This window comes from Citrus sinensis, chromosome 3 (assembly GCF_022201045.2).
Source record: "Citrus sinensis cultivar Valencia sweet orange chromosome 3, DVS_A1.0, whole genome shotgun sequence".
Classification (NCBI taxonomy): Eukaryota; Viridiplantae; Streptophyta; class Magnoliopsida; order Sapindales; family Rutaceae; genus Citrus; species Citrus sinensis.
Window position 1 is genome coordinate 42,566,092 of NC_068558.1, and position 25,074 is coordinate 42,591,165.

The 25,074-nt window shown below is 36.5% G+C and overlaps 6 protein-coding genes across 16 annotated transcripts; 3 read left to right on the top strand and 3 right to left on the bottom strand.

Annotated features, from left to right (window-relative positions):
• Positions 1-322: 322 nt before the first annotated feature.
• LOC102629184 (piriformospora indica-insensitive protein 2) lies at positions 323-3,047 on the top strand. Its single transcript, XM_006479435.4, has 2 exons — positions 323-2,263; positions 2,914-3,047. Exon 1 carries the CDS (start codon positions 780-782, stop codon positions 2,181-2,183), a length of 1,404 nt encoding a protein of 467 aa, XP_006479498.2. The 5' UTR covers positions 323-779; the 3' UTR covers positions 2,184-2,263; positions 2,914-3,047.
• On the bottom strand, positions 2,580-4,413 carry LOC102628918 (CRIB domain-containing protein RIC8). Its single transcript, XM_015530711.3, has 5 exons — positions 3,909-4,413; positions 3,656-3,810; positions 3,446-3,546; positions 3,278-3,344; positions 2,580-3,162 (listed from the first exon to the last, which is right to left on the bottom strand). The coding sequence occupies exons 2-5, from the start codon at positions 3,714-3,716 to the stop codon at positions 2,756-2,758; spliced, it is 636 nt and encodes a 211-aa protein (XP_015386197.2). The 5' UTR covers positions 3,717-3,810; positions 3,909-4,413; the 3' UTR covers positions 2,580-2,755.
• A 1,019-nt stretch (positions 4,414-5,432) lies between these two features.
• LOC102629952 (putative disease resistance RPP13-like protein 1) lies at positions 5,433-11,542 on the top strand. Its single transcript, XM_006479438.4, has 2 exons — positions 5,433-10,010; positions 10,157-11,542. Exon 1 carries the CDS (start codon positions 5,635-5,637, stop codon positions 9,976-9,978), a length of 4,344 nt encoding a protein of 1,447 aa, XP_006479501.2. The 5' UTR covers positions 5,433-5,634; the 3' UTR covers positions 9,979-10,010; positions 10,157-11,542.
• On the bottom strand, positions 10,481-15,601 carry LOC102629477 (rab GTPase-activating protein 22). 8 transcript variants are annotated; one of them, XM_006479437.4, is made up of 12 exons: positions 15,282-15,601; positions 15,022-15,157; positions 14,734-14,829; positions 14,334-14,437; positions 13,544-13,749; positions 13,005-13,127; positions 12,831-12,919; positions 12,562-12,667; positions 11,724-11,821; positions 11,214-11,459; positions 11,007-11,090; positions 10,481-10,890 (listed from the first exon to the last, which is right to left on the bottom strand). In XM_006479437.4, exons 2-12 carry the CDS (start codon positions 15,109-15,111, stop codon positions 10,879-10,881), a joined length of 1,254 nt encoding a protein of 417 aa, XP_006479500.2. In that variant the 5' UTR covers positions 15,112-15,157; positions 15,282-15,601; the 3' UTR covers positions 10,481-10,878. The 8 variants fall into 8 exon arrangements, with proteins under 8 accessions (XP_006479500.2, XP_024954245.2, XP_015386302.2 ...); XM_025098477.2 differs by having other exon boundaries at positions 10,481-10,922; positions 15,004-15,157; positions 15,282-15,600; XM_015530816.3 differs by having other exon boundaries at positions 15,004-15,167; positions 15,282-15,599.
• A 2,099-nt stretch (positions 15,602-17,700) lies between these two features.
• On the top strand, positions 17,701-19,268 carry LOC102630249 (60S ribosomal protein L14-1). Its single transcript, XM_006479439.4, has 4 exons — positions 17,701-17,858; positions 17,999-18,100; positions 18,356-18,598; positions 19,022-19,268. Exons 1-4 carry the CDS (start codon positions 17,856-17,858, stop codon positions 19,076-19,078), a joined length of 405 nt encoding a protein of 134 aa, XP_006479502.2. The 5' UTR covers positions 17,701-17,855; the 3' UTR covers positions 19,079-19,268.
• Positions 19,269-19,815: 547 nt separating this feature from the next.
• LOC102630550 (WD repeat-containing protein 55) lies at positions 19,816-24,144 on the bottom strand. 4 transcript variants are annotated; one of them, XM_006479440.4, is made up of 15 exons: positions 23,924-24,144; positions 23,796-23,828; positions 23,632-23,696; positions 23,448-23,535; positions 23,267-23,339; positions 22,688-22,794; positions 22,435-22,477; positions 22,254-22,310; positions 21,700-21,776; positions 21,520-21,568; positions 21,374-21,420; positions 21,192-21,265; positions 21,004-21,059; positions 20,435-20,534; positions 19,816-20,217 (listed from the first exon to the last, which is right to left on the bottom strand). In XM_006479440.4, exons 1-15 carry the CDS (start codon positions 24,016-24,018, stop codon positions 20,150-20,152), a joined length of 1,032 nt encoding a protein of 343 aa, XP_006479503.2. In that variant the 5' UTR covers positions 24,019-24,144; the 3' UTR covers positions 19,816-20,149. The 4 variants fall into 4 exon arrangements, 2 of the variants coding, with proteins under 2 accessions (XP_006479503.2, XP_015386330.2); XM_015530844.3 differs by having other exon boundaries at positions 20,198-20,346; XR_003065525.2 differs by lacking the exon at positions 21,004-21,059.
• Positions 24,145-25,074: the final 930 nt, after the last annotated feature.

Here is a 25,074-nt window from a genome sequence, read left to right on the forward strand (position 1 = left end):
TGCCCTTGTAGATTCGTTTGATATGTCTTGCTCACTCTGCAGATGACGTCCTATATATAATTTCAATCAAACATGAAATCGATATGATTGACATTTTGACACACAAAAGAATGTTAAAAGTTTATTATTTTTAAGTTTTTTTTTAATGTGATTAATTTAAAGAAAAATCATTTGATTAAATTATCATTTCTAAAGAAAAATAATCTTATCAAAAAATAATTTTTTTAAAATAATGTCTTCGGTCAAACACAAAAAAGGCAAAAAAAAAAACATTAATGTTGAATACAAACAATATGAATTATAATTAAGTATTAAAAAGCTAGCTAGATTAGGCCATGGTCCATGGCATTAGTTGGCAAATGACGCATTATTTTTATTTGTACATTTGGACACACAAACGGAAGCCCGAAACAAAATTACCTGGGTCCCAGTCTCCGTTGCCTTCAATTAGCCAGGGTCCATTCTTCATCCTCTTAGCTATATAATGCTATGTATATTATATAACCCTTTGTCTGGTCCACGCCAAGAACCACAGTCCAGGACAAGGCCGTTTCGGTAATTTCATCGAACAAAAGCAAACGAAAAATCATTACAGTGGCAGCAGAGCAAAAAGTACATCCATGACCCAACAACTTCACAGTCTCAGTCTTCGCCTTTCACAATATTAGTTACCTTCCTCTCTCTCTCTCTCTCTCTCTCACCAAAAAAGAAACCTCTTTGTTCCCCAACTCAAGCCTACAAAAAGCCTCTGTCTATTCAGTCTCCATTCTCACACCAAAATGGCCCTTTCATCTTCCTCAATGTGTACTCTCGTTTTCTTCACAACCCTACTGTCCTTTTTGGCCGTTTCGAACCAACAACCCTTTCTCAGCTCGCTCGAACAAGACGCGGTCTACCAAGTCCTCGACTCAGTCAACCCGACCATCCACTGGCGTTCACTCTTCCCCGACGACCTCTGCTCCTCTCCCCCACACGGCGTCGTTTGTGACTACTTCACTATCTCCACCAACGACACCGTTTCATCTCAAACGGAAACCGTTCACATAACTGAACTGAGTTTCGGGTACGTTTCGGACTACTCGCCAAACCCACCTTGTAACGCAAACTCCACTCTGAACCCACTTATATTCACTTCCTTTAAGCACTTACGCAAGCTCTTTTTCTACAAATGCTTCACCGAGAAACAAGTTCCGGTGCCCGATAACATTCCAGCGAGTTTCGGGTCAAGTCTTGAGGAGCTCGTGTTTATAGACAACCCATCTTTCGTTGGCCCTCTGGGTGGTATTATCGGTAGTTTTACCAATCTGAGGAGGTTGGTTTTGACTGGAAATGGCGTTTATGGTGGCATTCCAGATAAAGTTGGTGACTTGGTTGGTCTTGAAGAGATAACGCTTTCCAGGAACAAACTAAGTGGCGGGTTTTCGTTCAGTTTGGACAAGTTGATGAAACTGAGGATTCTTGACTTAAGTCAAAACCAATTTGACGGAAATGTCCCCGAAGAAATGGGTAATCTCACCAACTTGTTAAAGCTTGATTTGAGTTCCAATGTCTATTCTGGTAAAATCCCTGAGAGTCTTGGTCACTTGAAAAGTTTGGAGTTTATGGATTTGAGCTTTAACCGTTTTGGTAACTTTGGTGTGCCAACATTCTTAGCTGAGATGGACAAGTTGAGAGAAGTGTATTTGAGTGGGAATTTTCTAGGAGGGGAGATTCCGGAAATTTGGGAAAGTCTCGGGGGTATTGTGGGAATCGGTTTATCTGGGACAGGACTTGTTGGTAAAATTCCAGCTTCTATGGGGATTCACTTGAAGAAGTTGAGCTACTTGAGTCTGGATAACAACAAGCTTCAAGGGAATGTGCCAGAGGAATTTGGTGTCCTGGAATTTGTGGGTGAAATCAATTTGGAAAACAACAATTTAAGTGGCAGGGTCCCATTTTCTGCCAAGTTTAGCACAAAAGTTGGAGAGAAACTGAAGTTGAAAGGCAACCCAGATTTGTGTATTGATGAAAAATTCAGCCTTGGCAAGAATGCAAGTGGCAGTATTGGACAGTTGAAGCTGTGTAAGAAACCAGATAATCCCAAAGCTGCAATGTTCAGTGATGCTACCGCTGCTTCTCCTTCAGGGCTAGTGGTTGCATCTCATATGCTCATGTTTCTTGGCTTTCTAGTTTTCTTTGCTTGATGGTGATATCAATGGCTCAAGGTTAGAGGGTAAACAGAGATTAAGTTAACAGGATATACTTAGTCTAACTGGATAGCAAGGTATTTTTGAGTGCATATATTTTGCTTATTGTATTTGTATATGAAGTTTGTTTAATTAATCTGAAGATTTTTGAGATCAAGTTGGTCCCATTATTATGCAAATTCTGTTTTTTTTTTTTGGGTAATAAGTAGATAGGTAATTTATTGCAACTGTCTGCTTTCTTTGGCGTGTGGCTGAGGCAAAGCATTGATCATCAGACAAAAATTCATTGACATATTTACATCTAGCAGAGCCTGAGAGACAACTAATGGATACAGAAAATAACAGCCAAAGTGAATAAAGGGCCCCCAGAAGAAAATTCTCATTTCTAAGAAAACTTATAATTAGTTCAACAATCAATATGTACCATGGATTTGATCATACAAGTCTCAGTGGTGTGAGTAAAAAAAAAGAATTTTTTTGTCTTTTTTTTTTTTCTGGTTTGTTTGTTTGGTCTCAACTAAGCAAAAGATTCTAGCTACCAATGTAACAGTTAAAAATGCACCAATTTCTCAAGAAATTCCCGTATGTTCCTTCACTTCACCTCCCTCGGAATGATTTACGCCTGAAGTTTGAGAACATTCATTGTTAATGTTATTGCTTTTTGATACCGATCCACATTCAGAAGCTGTATCTGACTTTGATGATTGTCCTCTCCTTGATGTTCTAGATGATCTTGATGATCCATCCGCAGAGTCCTTGGATTTCTTACGCCGGGATTTCTTGGGGATGTCAGTGCCACCCCCTTCGCTGGCACATTTGGACCTGGTAGATTCAGACAAGTCTTTGTTTGATTGTTTTGACCTTCTTGATCTACTTTTTTCTGATCTTTCCGGATCAGCAGAGGAACCTGTTGATGCATGGCGTCTTGATGATTTTGGCAATTCTGGGTCTCTTGCACTTCTTCTGCTGCTTGAATCTGCACGAACAAAACAGAACATGACTCAAACTCAGAGCATGTTCATTATGTAATTGTGCAAACATGGGTATTGTATTATTTTCAAATAAATAATTTGAGAAACCAAACATCATACCTTCAGATTTGATTGAGGCATCGTCCTTGATATCTCCCCCAAGCTCTGATGCTTTAAACTCATTCATCTGCACAAGTTTTTACAAACGCGGTCTATGTGAGACTTGTGATCAAATCATTCATCACAAACAGTTTTTCCAAGAAGAGTAAATAAAAATCTAAAATATACCCAGCTGGGGGAATTTACAGAAGGACCATCCCATCCTATGTGGGCTACATGCTTTACATCTGTGGGAAAACCAATCTGCATTTCAGGTTCTTTTTCATTTTCTGCAAAAACGATGAAAATTGTCTCAGCAATCTCAAGAAAAAAACTCATACGCAATTTAATTGCTTATAAAAAGAAAACAAACAAAAAAAAAAGGAAAAACAAACATACCAAATATATGAGAAATGTATCTTAGGCCTTTTAGAAGGCCCTTCATCTTATTGTTTGACATTTTACAACGTCAAATGTGTTTGCTTTAGTTTATGAAAGAGAAACTATCCTCGAGTAGCTTTAGTTGGAGATGGAATTAAGAGAATACATGCTTTCTGAAACAAAGAAAACAAAAACAAAAACAAAAAAAGCAAAGTTATTGATATTGAAACTGTTGTATAAAAACTCATAATAGGTTTGAAAAATATTGCACCTCTGAAAGAAAGACTTGTTGTCATGCAAGCCAATATTTCAGAAACTCACGCAACCTACGTAGAATTTAGATTGTATTGTTACCATTACGTGTTTATTTTTTTAGAGGGAAGAATAATTAATTAAACCTCAATTCTGAAGAGTTTGTGATGTCTCTTCTCTGAGATTAATTGATGAAAGGAATTAGAAAGGAAAAAGAAAAAGAGGGCAAAAAAAAAAAAAAAAGGAAAATTGGTTCAAAAACATGCAACTGTTTTTGACAAATGTGTCGTGTGAGTGGCGGTGATGAGAAAAGGGACGTACTAGCGAGGCAAATGCTGTTTAAAGCAAAACTTTCGTTCATTTAATGGCCAACAAAACAGGAACCCAAAACCAAATGCCCGTCGAAAATGTAGGTATTTGAAATTAATGATGGGAGAGATATTCTCTATATTTAGGGACGTTTTAACAGGTCTTTGTTACTCTCATGATAGGCTGTCTTTCAATGCCAAATTGTATTGGTAGCTTTTGCAATTTAATTATTTGTGACTCCCCCATATCATGTGTGACAAATAGTCTTCATTGTTGCCCGAAAGATGATCATATTATAAAAAGGAAAGCGTCGCCTCCTGAATTTCTAAACATACTAGCCGCATCTGTTCATTACTAGTTGTATATGGTCAAAGAATTGCTTATTTTGGATAAATTCTCGATAAATTTAGCAAGAATCCTAGTACCTACAGTGACGAAGTTAGAGGAATATGCGGTTTGTTTTTGGTACGAGAAACAGAAAGTGAAAGATCTAATTGTATTCGGCCAATTTCAAAGAATTTTTTATTCGGCATCCATTAACATATTAAATGTAAACAATAATCTAGTGTTTCGCTTTGTCTACGAAACCATCTTTACAGAGACTATCAATCAAATACACCATTCTCATAAGAGACTGCCTACCCCGCTCTACAATTGTGGGAGGAGACTATGAGTTCCTGCAACATTCTTACAGCTCGGCCAAATGATGAATGGCATTTACCACGTCGTTAAATAGAATATGCACACAACAATTAACGTATGAGTGGCGTGGCAATCACGATGCTGATGTCCCTTAATGACGTAATAAGAGTAATTAAACCTGAGAATTGTGAAAAATGTGGAGAAGATTGTTAGGACAATACTAAAAAGTCTGTTGACACAGACATGAACAAATCAGTTATTAAATTTGCATGATTCCTGAAAGCGATACACTTACACATGCATATGCTATTGTTTAACTGAGATGGACTTTTTTTAAAAAAAAAAAAGAAAAAAAGAAAAATTCGTAGGTAAATTCATTTGCTGTTTTTTGGGAGTTTTGTTCTCGTAAGAAATTCCGAAGACTAATTCCGGTGATGTTTTTACCATCAAGGAAACGTAGATGTAATTTTCGGAAAAGTTTGTCTTAAACAGTAATACTTTCAAACCTTGAGGGAAGTAAATGTATATTATCTTGCTAATGCAAATGAAAGACGAGTTAAAGTCAAATGACTCGGCGTGGTCGGCACGCGTCTACTGAAACAAGCCGCCATTAGACTTTTCGCTGGTGGCATCCAAAGAGCTTTCACAAACAGAAATATAGTGATAAGAAAAAAATTGATATTTTGGTTACTCGTCTGCAGATTTCTAATAGAATATCTGACCAGTTCAATTCTGTTCTTTTTTTTTTTCTTGTTACATAATCCCTGTTGCTTGTTCCAACCCAGAAAAAGAGAATGTCCATCATTGGAGAGGCGATTCTAGGAGCCGCAATTGAAATGCTGTTCAAAAAGTTGATGTCAGCTGACTTGCTGCAGTTTGCACGGCAAGAGCAAATCCAAGCTGATCTGAAGAAGTGGGAGAGAATACTGTTCAAGATTCATGCGGTGCTTGATGATGCCGAGGAGAAGCAGATGACAAAGCAGTCAGTGAGGCTCTGGCTTCGGGAGCTCAAGAATTTGGCTTACGATGTTGAAGACATTTTAGATGAGTTTTCAACTGAAGCTTTGCGGAGGCAGCTGTTAGAAGAAAAACAACATCACGAAACCAACACAAGCATGTTACGTAAACTCATTCCAACCTGCTGCACCAACTGGGGTCCGCGATCTCTGGCGTTCAATTCCAGTATGAGGTCCAAGATCGATGAGATATCGAGCAGATTGCAAGATATTGTGACAGAGAAAGAACAGCTGGACTTGAAGGAAAATCCAAGTTCACGAGGGAGGTTCAAGAAAGTTATTAAAGAAAGATTACCCGCGACTTCTTTGGTGAATGAAGCTGAAGTACATGGCAGAGATGATGATAAGAAGGCAATTGTTGAATTGTTATTGAATGATGATTTGAATGCTGATTGTGATGGTGGATTATTTGTTATCCCTATTGTGGGTATGGGAGGATTGGGCAAAACAACTCTTGCCCAGCTTGTTTACAATGATCATATGGTGGAATCCCATTTTGATCTTAAAGCCTGGACTTGTGTTTCTGATGATTTTGATGCTATTAAGGTTACAAAAGCCATTCTCAGGTCAATTTGTATGCATACGGATGCTGATGATGATCTAAATTCGCTTCAGGTGAAACTAAAAGATGGCTTGTCGAGAAAGAAGTTTTTGCTTGTTTTGGATGACATGTGGAATGACAATTACGGCGATTGGACTAGCCTGAGACTTCCATTTGTTGCTGGTGCATCAGGAAGTAAGATTATTGTCACAACTCGGAATCAAAGTGTTGCATCAATGATGGGGTCTGTTTCAGCTTATGAATTGAAAAAGTTGACTGATGATGATTGTCGGCTTGTATTTACTCAGCACTCCTTGGGGACCAAAGATTTCAGCAATCATCAACACCTGAAAGAAATTGGTGAGGAGATATTGAAAAAGTGCAACGGTTTGCCTCTTGCTGCTAAAACTCTTGGTGGCCTCTTACGTGGTAAATCCAACCCTTTTGATTGGAGAAATGTGTTGAATAACAAGATATGGAATTTACCTGAGGAAGGAGGTGATATTATGCGGGCACTTAAAGTGAGTTACTATTATCTTCCTGCACATTTGAAACAATGCTTTGCATACTGTTCGTTGCTCACAAATGACTCCCACTTTCTTGAGAATGATGTGGTCTTAGTATGGATGGCTGAGGGATTGTTAGAACCTGATACAAGTGAGATGAAAATGGAAGAGTTAGGCCGCAGTTATTTCAGAGAACTACATTCGAGGTCATTCTTCCAGAAATCATACATGGATTCACGGTTTATAATGCACGATCTGATTACTGATCTTGCTCAATGGGCTGCGTCAGACTCATATTTCAGATTGGAGAATACTTTGGAGGGTAACAAGCAACAAAAATTCTCCAAGAATCTGCGTCATTTCTCATACCCCATTGGCCATTTTGACCACATTAGAAGGTTTGAGGCTATCTCTGATTGCAAACATTTGCGAACCTTTGTATCAGTGCAATGGACATTTAGCAGGCATTTTTTATCTGATAGTGTTGTTCATATGTTGTTGAAACTGCAATGCTTGAGGGTTCTATGTTTGCGTGAGTATAACATCTGCAAGATATCAAATACAATTGGTGATTTGAAGCATTTACGACATCTTGACCTCTCTGAAACTCTCATTGAAACTTTGCCTGAATCAGTTAATACACTTTACAATTTGCATACACTTCTATTAGAAAGCTGTTCTCGATTGAAGAAATTGTGTGCAGACATGGGAAATCTGATCAAGCTCCGTCACCTCAATAATTATAATGTACCATTATTGGAGGGGATGCCTTTGAGAATCGGTCATTTGTCTTGTCTCCAAACACTACCTTATTTTGTGGTGGGGAAGAACACTGGCTCTCAATTACGAGAGTTGAAATTCCTGGAGAATCTTCAAGTGAAGCTCAAGATTTCAAGGTTGGAAAATGTAAAAGATAGCGGTGATGCAAGGGATGCTGAGTTGAATGGAAAAAGGAATCTTGATGTATTATTTCTGGAATGGACTAACAGTAGTGGCAGTTCAAGGGAGCCTGAGACTGAGAAACATGTGCTTGATATGCTGAGACCTCATGAAAATTTGAAACAGCTTGCTATCAGGGGCTATGGGGGTGCTAATTTTCCAATTTGGTTGGGAGATTCTACCTTCTCGAATTTAGAGCTCCTCAGATTTGAAAACTGTGCTATGTGTACTTCCTTGCCATCAATTGGACAACTACCTGCTCTGAAACATCTTTCTATAATTGGAATGGCTTTAGTAAAGAGTGTGGGTCTACAGTTCTATGGAAATAGTGGCACTGTGTCTTTTCCATCATTGGAGACTCTTTTTTTTGGGGATATGCCAGAATGGGAAGATTGGATTCCTCATCAACCTAGTCAAGGGGTTGAAGTTTTTCCTCAACTTCAAGAACTTTCTCTCGTAAGATGTTCTAAATTGCTTGGAAGGTTGCCAGAACACCTTCCTTCATTGAAGACACTTGTCATTCAAGAATGTGAACAGTTGCTAGTGACTGTTCCAAGTATTCCAACTCTTTGCAAATTAGAAATTGGAGGATGTAAAAAAGTGGTGTGGGGAAGTACAGATCTCAGCTCACTGAATTCAATGGTCTCTAGTAATGTTCCGAATCAGGTGTTTTTGACAGGGCTACTTAACCAAGAGTTACCAATTTTAGAGGAATTGGCGATTTGCAATACAAAAGTAACTTATTTATGGCAGACTGGAAGTGGATTACTGCAAGATATTAGCTCACTTCACAAATTGGAGATTGGAAATTGTCCCGAACTTCTTTCTTTGGTGGCAGCAGAAGAAGCAGACCAGCAACAGCAAGGATTGCCATGCAGACTTCATTATCTGGAATTACGCAGCTGCCCGAGCCTAGTGAAGCTACCACAAACATTGCTCAGTCTTAGTTCCCTCAGACAGTTAAAAATCTCAGAATGTCATTCAATGAAATCTTTGCCCGAGGCATTGATGCACAATGATAATGCACCTCTTGAAAGCTTAAATGTTGTTGAATGTAATTCTTTGACATATATTGCCAGGGTTCAGTTACCCCCTAGTCTTAAGCTGCTGCACATCCAAAGTTGCCATGACCTCAGGACTTTGATAGACGAAGATCAAATTTCAGGAATGAAGAAGGATGGAGACATCCCCAGTGGCAGCAGCAGTTACACCTGTCTTCTTGAGCGCTTACACATTGAAGACTGCCCATCTCTCACATCCTTATTTTCACTAAAGGGGCTTCCTGCTACACTTGAAGATATTAAGGTTAAAAATTGCTCAAAGCTTCTTTTCTTGTCAAAGAGAGGTGCTCTGCCCAAGGTTCTCAAGGACCTTTATATTTATGAATGCTCAGAGTTGGAGTCGATAGCAGAAGGGTTGGACAATGACTCATCTCTTGAAACTATTAACATTTGGGGCTGTCCAATTCTTAAAGTTTTACCTGGTGACTTGCATAAGGCCTGCCATCTTCAACAACTTACAATATATGGATGTCCAAATCTTGTTTCCTTTCCTGAAGGAGGGTTATCGTCTAAGAAATTGACTATGCTCGACATAAATGGGTGTGAGAAACTGATGGCCCTACCCAACAACCTGCACCAATTCTCTATCGAAATACTACTAATACAAGATTGTCCAAGCTTAGGATCGTTCACTGCAGATTGCTTTCCCACAAAAGTTTCTGCGCTTGGTATTGATTATCTGACTATTCACAAGCCATTCTTTGAGTTGGGGTTGCGCAGGTTCACCTCTCTTAGAGAACTCAGACTTTATGGAGGAAGCAGGGATGTGGTGGCATTTCCTCCGGAGGATACAAAAATGGCGCTTCCTGCCTCACTAACCTTCCTGTGGATTGATAATTTTCCAAACCTGCTGCGCCTATCCTCAATTGAAAACCTCACTTCATTGCAATTCCTTCGATTCCGTAACTGCCCCAAGCTAGAATACTTTCCGGAGAATGGCCTGCCTACCTCACTTTTGCGACTACAAATCATTGCATGTCCTTTGATGAAGGAAAGGTGCAAGAAGGAGAAAGGACATTATTGGCCCTTGATAGCCGATTTACCTTCTGTCGAAATAGATTTCATTTGTGTTTGATCCAGATAACTGAATCATTCACAAAATGCCAGGTATGAGAACTTAAATTAATTATTTCTCTTTAGGGAGTTGATAGTTATTTGTGCAGTTTTTGCACATATGCTGTATTTTGTAACCATTTCTCATTCTGAAAACTTTCTAATTATGAATTTGACTTCTCTCCATTTTCTTTTGGCAGGATTTGTACAGTACTCTTTGATGCTAAATCCCCTACTCAAGGTTCATTTCATTGTACCGTTGTTTTTTCTTTGGGTGGGTTCTGTGACATCTCCGTATCAGAATTTCATCAGATTATTTTCTCATATTAGAATATCCCAATAACCGCAAAACTATCAGAAACCTTGCTTGTATTGCAAAAGCAATTTTTATCAAAATATTTGCATTTTCACAGAAGATTGGCGTCAGCCCGATGAAATTAATTCTCTTGTAAGGTAAAACATGATTCTCTTGTAAATCGTGAAACAGAATGAGCGAGCTACAAGAATCATGTTAACCAAAGAAGTTAAACAAGACATGACTTATTGAATATAATAAGAACTCAACCATTGGCTGCAATATATGACAAGAATGTTGCTACGACCACGCTGTTCCTACAAGGTGTTATTGTTGTGAAGAAATCACTGCCAGCAGCAGCACCACCTCCTCCTTCAAGCAAACTTAACGCTTGAATTAAATGGGGTCTGTGCTCAATTTATGTATAGGGGGTATCCTATTGATTTACATGAATTGGAACGATGACGGGTGTTACAATGATCAAAACCATAACGCCTATCACAAACAACCGAAGCTTGTTATGCTGTAGACAACACATAGAAAACTCAGCAAATCAAGTCGCTGCCCAATGCCACCAAACATTAGGGTACAAAAGTTGTTTTGCAGACTAATACTCTCCTGCTACACTTACTTCTTGCTCTGCATCCACAAGCATTCTTTTATTTATGTGTCTTGACAAAGAGTGGGAGTACGATGACTATTCAGATAAGGAAAAGATATGTGCAACTGTCAGATAAGGGAAAGATGAAAAGTACCTTGCTCAGATACTTTTTTTGAATCTTCAATGCTTCATTACATGCTTTTTTAGCATCCAGATTTCCAGTTATGTCCGCTAAAATCTGGGAAGAAAAAGTTCCACAATTAGATTACTGCTGAAGAAAAGTTCCACAATTAGATTACTGCTGAAGATTTTTGCCTGCAGAAGAACTATGCATTTGCAGAGAAAGGAGAGAGAGGGAAACCTTGACAACATCATCTAGACCCTTTGCTTCCCTTAAAAGTTTCTTATTCTTGGTCTCAAGAACACTTGCAACAAGGAAAACAGAAAGTGCACTGGTTTTATCTGGCAGTCCGGTCTTCACATTTTTTCTCTCAAATTTGCCACACTGCTTTAGCTGCTTGTCATTTACTTGACGTCCATCACTTGTACTTGAATTTGACTCATATAATGAGAAGATATTCGGGTTGTACTCCATTGCCCACATCAGCTGAAACCAATCTATCTTATGTCTTAAAAGAAGCTAACGATAAAAAGAAAAAAACTGAAAATAAAGAATCCAACAAATGCCCTCCATTGCCCACATCAGCTGAAACCAATCTATCTTACGTCTTAAAAGAAGCTAATGACATTTAAAAAAAAAACTGAAAATAGAGAATCCAAAAATTGCCCTGGAGAATAGAGCTTTCCATTAACAAAGTAGAACCAAATTTTCAGAGAAACTCAAATAAGTAAAAAATAGATTTCTCCTCACCTCCCAAAGATACAATGCATCCACAAACGAAAATTCTCTTCGGAAAAGGACCATCAGCATGCGAAATGCAAACAAATATTCTCCTCCATCTAGGTCCTCTGCCAAACAAAAGAAATGGAACTTATGATGTAGGACACGAAATAGAAAGAATGATATTAGGAAAAAAAAAAAGAAACATACAGAGGAAAATAGTGAGACGAGAGAGAGAGAGAGAACAGCCAAAGCTCAGGAATAAGGAATACAGAGAAAGAAAGGCAAGAAAGAAAGGAGACATAAAGCAAATAACGGTTTCAAGTTCTCAAGATTAATCAAAATCTCTGCTAATAAAAATGAATCAAGGCCTTATACATGGTAGCCTTAGCGTTTGTAAGCTAATTTTCTTTGAACTCTATGCCTAGAACCTGATCTTTCATGGTCATAATTTCAATCTCTTCTAATTTTTGCTATCATCTCTTTTAATTTTTGCTATCATCTTCTTTGTAGCTTGACTTTAATGATCATTTGTGTCCTTTTAGCTTAAGATGGTGGCATCATGTTACCATATCTCATCAGTCCCACAATAGATTTCATTCACTTCATATATGCTGCACAAAAAGCTATATTGTAAGAAACCAAATTAGAGAATATTTTTGCCATAATTTCAAAGATTTTTTTTTTCCTAATGGAATTTTAAAAGCCTATATGTTTGACTCTTTTGGGTACCTTCCTGGATGGTTTATATTAGCTGAGTGTTGTAAAAAACTTAACTAATAAGTTCAATTAAACCAAGCAATTACAGCAAATAAAAATAAGACATAAATGTTTAAAAGAGATAGAGAGAGCAGACAGAATTTCATACCAAGATGTTGATGTAGCTTAGGATCAATTGTTCTGATAATTTGTGAGAGTGTGCTCAACTGCGATTGCACCCCTATCATACCTGTATTGGTCCTGAAGTTTTCTCTCTGTTATTCAAAACAAAAGGAGCAGAAACTGAAAATCACGTATAACGACCATAAAGTGGCGTTGCCTGCTCAAAACACTGAAAGGGATCTGCTACATTTCATGCTGGAATCACTTGACAACAATTTCTATATAAAAAAAAAAAATAACAAATTTTTTACATACCAGTCTTCGCATTGTATGCTCAAAACACCAAAAGGCATCTGCTTCATTTTCAAGAAGGACTATCATAGGTGAGCATATATCATTCATTCCTGCACATAGAGGAATACCAAGATAATCATCTGAAAATAATAACACTACAATTTGCAGTAAATTATACGGCTTCTGCTAATTCACCTTGAACGTAACCAATATCATTATCCACCCATGAATAAATTGCAAGAACATCCCAAAGTTTTGCCTGATTAGTTTCACTCTCATAAAAGACAAGAGATCGATCTGTTCGAACAACATCCAGACCTACAAACCAAATTGTACTGTCTCTGTTAAATGCTTTATAAGTCAATAGAAGATGCAATAAAATCAAAATCAAGTAGATTTGCAAGTTACGAAACTAATAGTCACTCCCACATAGTAACAAAATTTGTGCCTTAGCTTAATTGGCATAAGGCATCCCCTTGAGGGCATGAAAAACAGATGCAGTAAGAACTTGTCACACTCGTATGCCCAAGTGTACAAATATTGATAACTGTACACGGGATGTGCCCGGGTATCATTCACTTTAAGTTGTTTGACTCCACTTTTGTTAATGAAAAAGATTGACTGACCACTTTGATAAAATGCAAGCAGCCAAAAGTTATATACTACCTTCAAAGCCATAAACTAGAAAGGAATACAAATTAAGTAGAAAATGAAATTATGCACCACATATGTACCAATTTGGTGCAAGCCAAGCATCCATTGAAGCACTTTCTTGTCTGAAATAGCACCATCTACATGCCAGCCCTGATCTAGCGAATCTCTGTTCGAATCTTGTAATGATTGACCATCATCAGTTACAATAGCTGCTGTAATGAACTTCCCACTACCAATAATGGGAACTATGTTTTGACATTCAGTTTTCCATGCCGCATACTGCTGCCTAAAATGATTGGTGTAAGATATTAAGCCTCTATGTTCAGTAAAGAAGGAAAAGAAATAGCAAAGGAGAAACTTGCTATCACTAGCATAAAATCAAAACAAGGACATACTGGGAACATGTAAAGCCACTATTCGTCATTTCAGGAATTTGCTCACAAACTTATAACCAAAGGCTGAACAGGAAAAAGGCAAATAATTTATGGATGAAATGGTTCAGCATGATGACTGAAAAAGAATATACATGCATGAAAATTTTATGTATAACTATATCCATGCCCCATTGTGTGTGTGTGTGAGAAACCCAGTAGAAAACGTTTCTCATGAAAAACCAATCAATGATCTAATGCAACATAATATTTTTACTATGTTATTATTATGCATGTCAAAAATTTTATCAAAATATTTGATCCAGGAAAATAAATGTCTCCATCAATCAGACTGTCTGATCATAATCAATTTCCAAAGCTCAGATAAGAGTCAAGAGAAAACCCAAGTATATCACAGAGCATTCATTTTCTTCCCCAAATTGTTTTAAAAGATTTATTACACCTACTGGATGAGTCCCCATTTAGCAGAAGACATTACCTCCTTTGTTGCCTGATTTGATTCCGTTCTTCAAATGTGCTGTTAGGATCATAGCAACCCAGCAAGAACTCCCAAACTAACCCTTTGATTGAAGGATGGATACCCTACCGTACAAGCCAAGTAAGAAGTTAAAACTCTCCATTAGTTCGTACAACAGCGTTTATGATTCAGTGCACAAGAAGAATTATCAAACAAACCGACAATGCGAATATAAACAAAATCAGCAAGTGACACCATTATGACTTTCGCCAATTCGGGATCAATCTGATGCCATAAGTAACTTTTCAAATTAGCCAGTCACTGGTAATAACATTAATTGTTCTTTGACAGCTCTAAGGTCCAGATTATGGATTTAGTGCACCAAAATAAGACAACATGGCTACAAGTAGAAGAATCTTACCCCTCTTTGGATCCGTCTAAGCACTTTAGCTATATCCAGATGACCATCTTCAGAGAATGCAGCATGCCACCTTCTTGCACTAAGTGTTTTCCCAGCCTGTCAAAGACAACAAAGTTTAACAATTACACATCCATCCACGCACCAATCTATGCACAGACCACAATAAAAGTGCATAACTAAAATCACATCTGCACAACCAATGAAATACAATCCCTCAACAAAATCCAGAAACAGGTACATGGGATGAAGACAACGATACAAAATACCTACCCGGGCTTTAAAACGGACCTTGGGGACATCAGCTTGGCATTCGGGTCGAATTGGATAGTAAGAATCCAGATCCTCCCCTCCATATTTGTGAAAAAGAATGCCCGCCATTCTCTCTGCAATCTACTCAGTAGGCACCCATCAAACAAAAACAAACCTGGCAGACACTTAAAAAAAAAAAGATCAAATCTCTCAATCAAATCCAATCTCTTTTCAACAAAACTCAAAACCCCATTGCATACTTTTCATTAAAAAGAAGGAAAACAAACAAACAAACGTACTCAAGTATCAAAGAGGGGGACGATGCTGCTATAAGAAATGTTCCATGGAGGTCTTTTGAAAGTTGACGAAAGATGGCAGAGAGAAAGGGGAAAGTTTAGAGAGTTGGTTAATGTTTATGGAGAGAGATGGGAAGCGAAGGGGACGCTTCAACTTGAATATTTCTTCATGCCACCCACAGACACTCTCCCTAAAACGGTAGATAACACCTATCCGCCTATTACAAATACAAACACCTCTCTCTCTTGTCTTCACGCCTTTTAACTTTTCCTTTCCTCATCATTCGGAAATTTTCGGGAGAGAGGTGATTCACCGACTGGCCCAAGGTGGCAATTTCGCATATATGCTGTCATGCTTTTTTTTTTCTTTAGTATTTTTTTTTTCTCTTTCGGTAAATTACAATTTATATTAAGATAGAGATGGTGTGGTTCGGTTTGAATTTGTAATTACTTTGTTGATCGATTTTTTTTAATACTGATTACATATCATATTATTGTATTACACATATATTTATAATTAATATTACAACAGACATTACACTAATATTTACAATCAGATATACATAACTGAGACTTATATTATTATATTAAATCTATGAAGTACATGTCTAGATAAGTAATCCCCACAGACGAGAGATGTCTCTATTACACTCGCATTTCACAAGAAAAAAAGATTTGTAAATAAACTTCACACAATCATGCATAATGTTTAATTGAGAGAGTTTTGAGTCCATGAGAACTGGAACCTTACCCTCACAATTCTCCTTAACTGTGAGAGTAGAGATTCATTACTGCACCAAAAGCCGATTGGTACTTTGTTAATTGATTCTAGTTATTAAGTTTTGATGAGGATTTTACTTTATTGAAAAAATAATAATAAACAAAATATGCAGCAATTTTACCTCTAATCTTTGTAAATGAAAATTTTACTATGATAGATCATTTTTAAATATTTGAAAATAGATTAGATGTAGCCTTTTTTTTTTTTTTGGTGTAAGTTATTTGGTATCCGACAACCGTATTGGGTCCCAACTAATCCGAATTCGGGGTGTAATCATAGTTAAGGCTCTTTACCCCTCCTAAATGACGTGTTTAGTGGGAATCAAACCCGAGAGCTCTTCCCACAAACTCAACCTGCGCTGCCAACTGAGCCATAATCATTTGGTAGATCTAGCCTTTTTTTCATTATTATTATGTAATTGCTGTCTTAAAATAGGGTTTAAGCATTAATTGGAACGGGTTGGTGCCAACTAATGGACGGTACAAGCTGAACGTGATGTTGCTATGGGTACTATGATGCTATGAGGCATATATATATGAATATGATGGCAAATGTGGCTGCATAGCACATGCAGCAATTCTGATGATGTTGATTTTGAAACGCGCAAAGGCTAGATCTAACAAAGACATTACTTGTTAATTAAGCATTACTTGTCCTCTGGGCTTTCTAATTTCTCTGTGTGTGAAGTTGATTTATTTATTTTTGATAACTTGTGGAATGCTTTGATCTGTGAAATTATCCGAGAGATTTATAAATTAAAAAAAAAATGGAGACTTAACTAATCAATATAGACTACCTTTTAAATAAATTAAAGAACAAAAAAAATTCAAAAACAATTGTAATTTTCTTCTAAAAAATTTACGTAAAAAAAGTTATTATTGACTTTGGTAGAACAGTAAATACAAAAACAACAATGGGGTAACAATTAACATAGAGGAGTAAATAATGGAAGTCGGGGGTGGCAATCTGAGGAAGAATTTATTTTTCAATTCAATTTAATGTGAATTAAATTGGTTTAATATTAAAAAATTGATTCATTTAATAAATGAGTGAATTTGATTTGATTAACTAATTAAACGAATCGAATCTAAGTTTGAGGATATTGATTTGTTTATTCGTTTATGATTCATTTAATAAATAGGTCACAAAACGAATCAAATACGATCCACTCGTTTATTATTCATTTAATTAAATTATTTTTTTATCATTAAGTATGTATGAAAAAAATTTAAAGAAATGATAATAAGTTTGTATTTCGTAGAATGTTAAATTTGTGCATTTTATATTTTATTTTCTTTAATTGTTGTTTATTGATTATAGTTTTATAAATGAATTCGTTTTAAATTCGATTCGTTATGCATTTGTTACAATATAAACTAATAGTAACGAATCATGAATCGATTCAATTCATTTAGATTAATTCTACTAAACTAATTAAACGAATTGTATCAATTATTCACTTGATAAACTAATCGAATGCGAATTCTAAGGATTTTGTTTGTTTAACAAACATATAGAATTCGAATTAACAAAGTTTTGACTCAATTTTTTTACAATTTTATTCAAATTTGAATCGTTTATTCATTTTACCGCGACCGGTGCCAACACAGTTAACATCGGACCAGTAAAAATTTAAACACACAGCACAAACATAGACCTGCCCGTAGACAATCACATTGATAAACTGAAAAACCCTACTTGTAGTATAATTGGACCTGGGAAACCCTAAATCGAAGCCTCTTGCCTCATTCATTCATCTCCTCGCTCCTCCGGCAGAGCCTTGAATATCTTCGAAAATGGTAACCACTTCGCCACTAATGGGTCCTTCTCAGATCACGAATTAACCAACACAGTGATTAATTAACTTGAATCTCTCGTAGTTTTTTTTTTTTTTTTCAACAAGTAGTTGATAATTGAAAGTTTATGACCTTGAGTGTAGCCGTTCAAGAGGTACGTGGAGATAGGAAGAGTTGCTCTCGTTAATTACGGGAAGGACTATGGGAAGCTTGTGGTCATCGTCGATGTCCTTGATCAAAACAGGGTACCTTTATTCACTTTACGCTTATGCTTTATTTGAGTTGAATCTTATAAAATTGTCACAAGAATTCTGAATATTTTGGTTTAGTTGATGATAACTGGGCACCCGTTCTTTTTTTTCTGTACAAAAATAGCAAATTAGAAAGTTGATGTGCTTTTGTAAACAGAGTGATTTTAGCTTGGATTTCTTTGAATTTTGAACTGTTTCGTTTATTTTTTAGTTGTATACAATTTTTATTATTTTTGTGATGCTTTATAGGCTCTTGTTGATGCCCCTGATATGGTGAGGAGCCAAATGAACTTCAAGAGGCTTTCTCTCACGGATATTAAGATTGACATCAATCGAGTTCCCAGGAAGAAGTCTTTGATTGAAGCCATGGAGAAGGCTGATGTGAAGAACAAATGGGAAAACAGCTCCTGGGGCAGGAAGCTGATTGTCCAGAAAAGGAGAGCGGCACTGAATGATTTTGATAGGTTCAAGCTCATGTTGGCCAAGATCAAGGTATGCAATTTGGTCTTACTATCTCACTTCCTGAATCAAATTAAGCAAACTGTGTTTCAGATAGGAACAATTGATCTTCCACATTTTGCCTCCATCCTTTATTAAACTATACTTGCCTGCAAATACAATTTAGTGCCTTGGCATGCGCTATTCATAATCTTCATTCAAACAAGACTTGACGCGGGTGCATAATCCAAGTTTAACTACTGTTTAGTCACTAATTCACCAGATTGGTGCCCTTTATAATTAACAAGTGGGTTGATAAACAAATAAAATACCTATGAACTTGTATAATTTTCTGGAGACATGGTCTATTTATTTATTTATTTATTTTTACTTTTAACTTTTAATTTTTAGTATGTATTATATTAAGTACCCGTGCCCTTTTACAAGTTTCTTATATGCCAATGTTATCAATTGCAGAAGGGTGGACTTGTTCGACAGGAGCTTGCAAAACTCAAGAGGGAGAATGCAGCATAGAATTTCTCTCGTGTTCCCCTTTCTGGTTTTTAGTTCTTACAGCTTCAATTTGATTCTATTAATGTATTGATTAATATGAGAAAACATCAGCTTGGCGTTTTTGGGTTAATTGTTATTTGGACAGAATTTTTAGATATTTTCGTAATGTCCTTTCTGTTATAATCTGATCTCAAGCTTTGTTGTTCGTTAACCTTTAATATCTGTGAATCTTGTATATCGAGCTTTGCCAAAAGATGCACTCTTCACTCCTGTATCAACCAACTCGATGATTATTATTGGCTCATTGCACTCCACGCGTGAATATGTTAACCATGTTTAAATCATTCCATGGGGCTGTGGCGGTTCAAAATGGATAAGGATTCTTCCTTAATCCAACACTAATTAAATATGCTCTTTAAAAAAAAAAAATTATTGTATGACATGTAATATTGATTGTATTTGGTCAAGAGTTATTCTGTGGCAACCGCATACTTGTAGAGATTTTTGATCGACTACCTTGAGCAACAGAATTTTTTCCTTTTTTCTCTTCTGGTAGCCATCAATATCCAAGTTAGTGTAGATTTTCAATGTTTTGCAGCTCTAATAAAAGGCAGAATCAACCAATAATAATAATAATATAAATAAAAAAAATTCGGAAGTAACCAAACGGCAGCAAGTACCGTAGTCTTGAGAACAAAGAGTAAACGTATTATCCTCTATCCCCGCCTAGCAAATCTGGAGCAAGTTATTGGAAATGATTTGTTTCAAACCAAAACATAACCGAATATATATATATATATATATCATTTCACCACAATTCATTAAGTGTCCAGCCCCACCAGAGCAGAAAAGGTCAAGAAAGAAAAACTGTGTACTCTACAACTTATCAAAACTGAAATCCACAATCTTTCCAAGGGAGGCCCACCTGAAATGCATGGAAACCATTGCTTGGCCATGGGATGATGAATTGGAAGAATCCCAGGATATGTTCTAGCGGTATCACTCATGGAAGGAGACTGGGTGCAGTATAAGGACACAAGACAGGCACTGTAACAGTCATTATATGTGCAGAAGGAAGTGTGCCACTGCCATCTATAAATCTGCAAAAAAATTATTCGAACTGCTACCAGCATGTCCTTTGCTCGCACTTTTACTTGTCACTGGGGGTGGGGAAAAAAATCAAAGTCAAATACATGACGTGTAAATGCCCTCCAGGTATCGTATCATAATTGGTGCAGAGCAGCAGATAATCTGCTAGACAGTGCATCAACTTGTCCAGAACGGAAAGCCTGAAGGGATGTAAATGAGGGAAAAAAAATAATTGCAAGTCCAAGAATCACCACATGTTTATGACATTTCCCAATAAATCTAACACACCTTTGTTATCCACATCCATGTCATCACCGTCGCTATCTGACTCAGCTGCTTGACTTATATTATTTCCTGAACCTTTTAATATATCGTCCAAATCCCAGAGCTGCATGAAAATAACAGCAATTTCAACTTGTCATGTTATAATGAAGATGATAAAGTATAGAAGGAGCGTAAATGCAATGAAAAAATTAGGCAACCAAGAAATGACAAAAGAAAAATAGAAAGCAAATATAGGTTAATCATTAATTTTATTTCTAAATTTGCTAATTAACTTATTTTGACCTGCAACAATACAAAAACTATCTCTCCAACACATGATAACATATTTGGCCTTAAGGAAACATTCAACCAGTGCAAACAGCTCTGCCTTAGACAGATCTAATCACAGACATCAAATTGGCTAACATGTATACTGATTCTCTGTTGTCTTCATATCCATCTAACATGATTTACGCATAGTTTACCATATAAAATGTGTTGTGTGTGCGCATGAAGAAAGGGGGGGGGGGGGGGGGGGGGGGAGAAGGGGAGGGGAGAAAGGGGGAAGAGAGAGAGAGAGAGATGCCACGCACCTTCAACATTGAATCATGTGATATACTGCCAAGAAACTTTCTATCATGAGATAAAGCTAGAAAACCAACCAAAGTTGTATGTTAAACAAGCTACTTTTAAAGATCCACAAGTTTTAGTAAAAATTAGAGAGGGTTAACATTCAAAGATAAGAAACCACTATTTATAAAGCAAAGGACAGATGCAATACCAAGGCTCTCAATTGGATATTCCGAGTGCTCTGCAATTGGCTGAATGATTCTGTTCGGTAATATGCCTACCAGGCTAAATGAATAAGAGTAAATCAAACAAAATTAGAAATATTAAGAATAACAAACTCACGATCCAACATTTAAGATCAAAGAGTTTATCCTGTCAAGCACAAGTTATTACCTAATGAGGCCATTCTCAGATCCAGTAATTACCCTATCTTCATCAAGCTAACATAAGAAATTCACATTGTTAAAATAAAGCAAACTCCTAGATTATTTTAAACTTAATTGATGCTACCACAATCAAGAAATAGGAAACCAATTCACCTTTAATAATGCATCAACAGAATTTGGAGATAGTCCAACAAAACGATCACTGCAAATACAAGCAAATATTTTACCCAACAAGGCTATTAACATTCACGTGTTTATCTTTGCAAGGAGAGAGAGAGAGAGAGGGAAGAAGGGAGTGAGATGAGAGAGAGAGAGAGAGATCAATTTAAAAACCTGCAATCCTTGAAATATCCCCAAGAATACAACAGTACAGTTCCACTCTGCGATCCACATACAACTTTGCGACCATTCTGTCAATAATATTACATTATGAAGAATGTCAGAATACAGTAAATGAATGGATCAGCAAATGTAGATAGAAAACAACTTACTAGTAAGCGTTCAATCAGAGATATTCCAGGAAGTAAATTATTTTCTCTGTAAAGGTAAATGCATCTTTTAAGACGGTGACTTACTTTCCCCTGATTTTGCCCAGGGAAGTGGGCAAGGGCTCAAGAGAAGGGATGGTTGGCCAAACACCACCAGGAATACAAAATCCATCAGTTTTGATATGCCAGTGTTCATAGTATCTTTTTTATGGATTAAAATCAGTGCACTCCCGGTAAAACATAAATTTTTCTTGGTGAAGATAGAAAAAGAGAGGCAAGGAGCTGCCAGCTAGTGTAAAAATCTATGCTGATAGTAAAGATATCACTGGAACAAGTTCATGCTCTGTTACAGCTCTAATGTTAAAAAAATTTCCAGCATTTAAAGGATAATAAATCAACCTTCATCAAAACAACTGATGTTAGCTCTTCTTCAGAGAACTCAGACCGAGTTTGGACCTGCCATTAATGTGGAACACATTGTTAAATGAAAATTCAGAAAGAATTTTCAAAAATCTTCATCTGGTGACTGGTATATCAAGCGATCTACAAGTAGATATTATCAAGGACAGTGAAAGCTTACTGTATTTTTACGAAGATTGCAAACAGATAGAGTCCCATCTCCACTGGACAATGCAAAATTGAGACACGTTAAAATCTCAGTCAAACATCTACCCAGAAGAAGGAAACACTTTGAAAGAGCAAATTATTTAAACACATAAATATATGGAACTGTGTGCAGGATGTCTAGCTGAAAAGCAAACAATCTGAAGACCTTTTCAAATTGAAAGGGAAAAAAAAAGCAGAATCATTAAAGAGTAACAGCATTGAAGTACCTTGTTCCTAGCAGTTTCATTGCATCAGCTGCAAAAGTCATATCTGAAACATATTCCTCATGAGCGTCAAAAGAATTGCAGAGAGTACGTTGTCTGGTATCCCATACCTCCAATGCAGTAAAAATCAAACAAAAAGATAAGTGGGTTGAATAAAAAATTGAACCCTTAAAAGTAAATTAATAATTCAAACAGATTCAGCGCAGTGATTAAATATCCTCAAAAACAAATAGACAAATAAAAAAAACAAATGTTAATATTTTCAAATAAAAACAATGAACTTTAGATATCATTTAATGATAAAATGTAATTAGAAATGATTTTACATTCATCAAAGATCACAAAAGTAAGAAGATAATTAAAGAACCTCAAAGCCAATAAGCAAAAAGCCATTGGAGAAAACCAAATGTCATTGGAAGTAGACTTCAATCATGTAAATAGCTGATTGGACTATGTTTGCAGGAAATTTATTTGCTAGACACTATACTTATGACAATACTTTCCTGAACTCTGTTACGGCTTTCAAAGAGAAAGAAATGGGAAGAAACCAGTTTCATAGCAGCTACTGGGGAAGAAAACCACCTTAATACAGCCTTGATCATCGCCAGAGGCAACAGTTGACTCTGTCACGTTGATCAAACTATAAATAGCATCCCTGCAAATAGATAACATATCAGAGCATCAAAACCGTATTTCTTGGACCATTAATGATCAATAATTTGAGAAAAAAAAAAGGCCTTAAAAAATAAATATGGGAACTTACTCATGAGAATCCTCAAGACGAGCAATAGTGGCTCCAGTCTCCACATCCGTGGCCAGAATTGAACGGTCAGTTGAACCCGTCAGCATTGCTGTACAAGTCCATCGGAAGGAAAAAAATTAAGACTTTAATTACAAAAATAAAATAAAATAAACCACATAACTACAAATTAGCAAAATAATATCACCTTGTCCACCGTTGACGAATCGAACAGCTCTACAAGACTCTTCGTGAGCATGAAGATCCAGCAACCTATTTATCATCAATATTTATTTTTTTAAAAAAACTTTTTTTTTTTTTAAAACACGGAAATAAGAAACGAATATTTGAAAAATGAAGTTTGAGGCGTACTTTTGGGGCGGTGAATCCGCATTGTAACGGTACCTATGATAAAAGAAGTAGTGATGCTTATTAATAATTTTCATAATTAAAAATCTAATTTTATTAAAAGTAAGTTTGCAACTAAAGAAATAGGTTACAAATGAAGGTCGCCCGTGATGAGGGCGGCGGCGACGAGCTGATCCGACGGATGAAAATCCAGACCAAACGGTAAGCTTCCTAAACTTATCTCCATTTGCCGAGACTTGATTTGTATTTACAGAATCAATTTCCAATTTGCTTAAACCCTAAAACCCTCCCTCCCTCTTCTTAGGGTTTTACTGCGAGTCCTCTGTTTTCGTTTTAGCTATAGCCGTCCCATTTTTTTTTTTTTCTTATGATTTCGGATTTTATTTTTAGGCCGGAGATATCTAGGCCCATGGGCCGCAGCATGGAGCTATTGTACGAGCAGGTGGCTAGTAACTAACATAACTAACTAATTTGATAACTACGCGCTATTCATTTTTTAATTTTCAGAAATCCCAGTAAAATTCACAGCAACCCAATTTTGTTGCAATACAATTGGAAAAAAAAAAAATAATAAGTAAAGTGTCTTTAACCTAGTGAAATAACTTGCACATCAAGTTAGGTGAACAAGCAAAGCTTTAAAATTATTTATCAATGAGGTTGAAGAATTTCATTCATGCAGATGCAGTATCTTTCTTCATTCTTCGGCCATTCACTTCAATCAGATTTAAGTGGTTGATCTCAATCATCATCGTCGTCAATTGTAACAAACTCTCTCTCCATATAGTGATCCCATTCTGTCAAATCTAGGTTCTCATCATAAACGCCAAAAATGCCATTGATTGGCAATAAGGCTGTTTTATGTAACCGTGCAAGCCTAATTCAAACATGCCAATTTGACAATTTTGCATAACTAGAAAATGATCAAAACAATTTTATTAGTCGGTGACGAAGGAGTTTCTGATGCTGACCGAGTTTCGATCGTTTGAAGTTGCGTAGTGGGATGCACTCTTGACTCCTCAAGAAAGATTATGTCTCTACAAGTATATGTATTATTTATGAAGATACTTGATTATTCATAATCAAACAAAGTTTGGATGGACCTCTGGTGCTATCATGTCTAATATCTGTTCAAAGTTGGACTGATGCAAAATTTTATTCAAGTGCATACTTAGAAAATATATTTCTTCCGATAAGAACCAACAGAGTTGGTTCAATACAGCTGCATTTTTATCAAGATATAAAATATAAGTACTCCTGCGTTATGTTACTCTTCTTAGTTTAT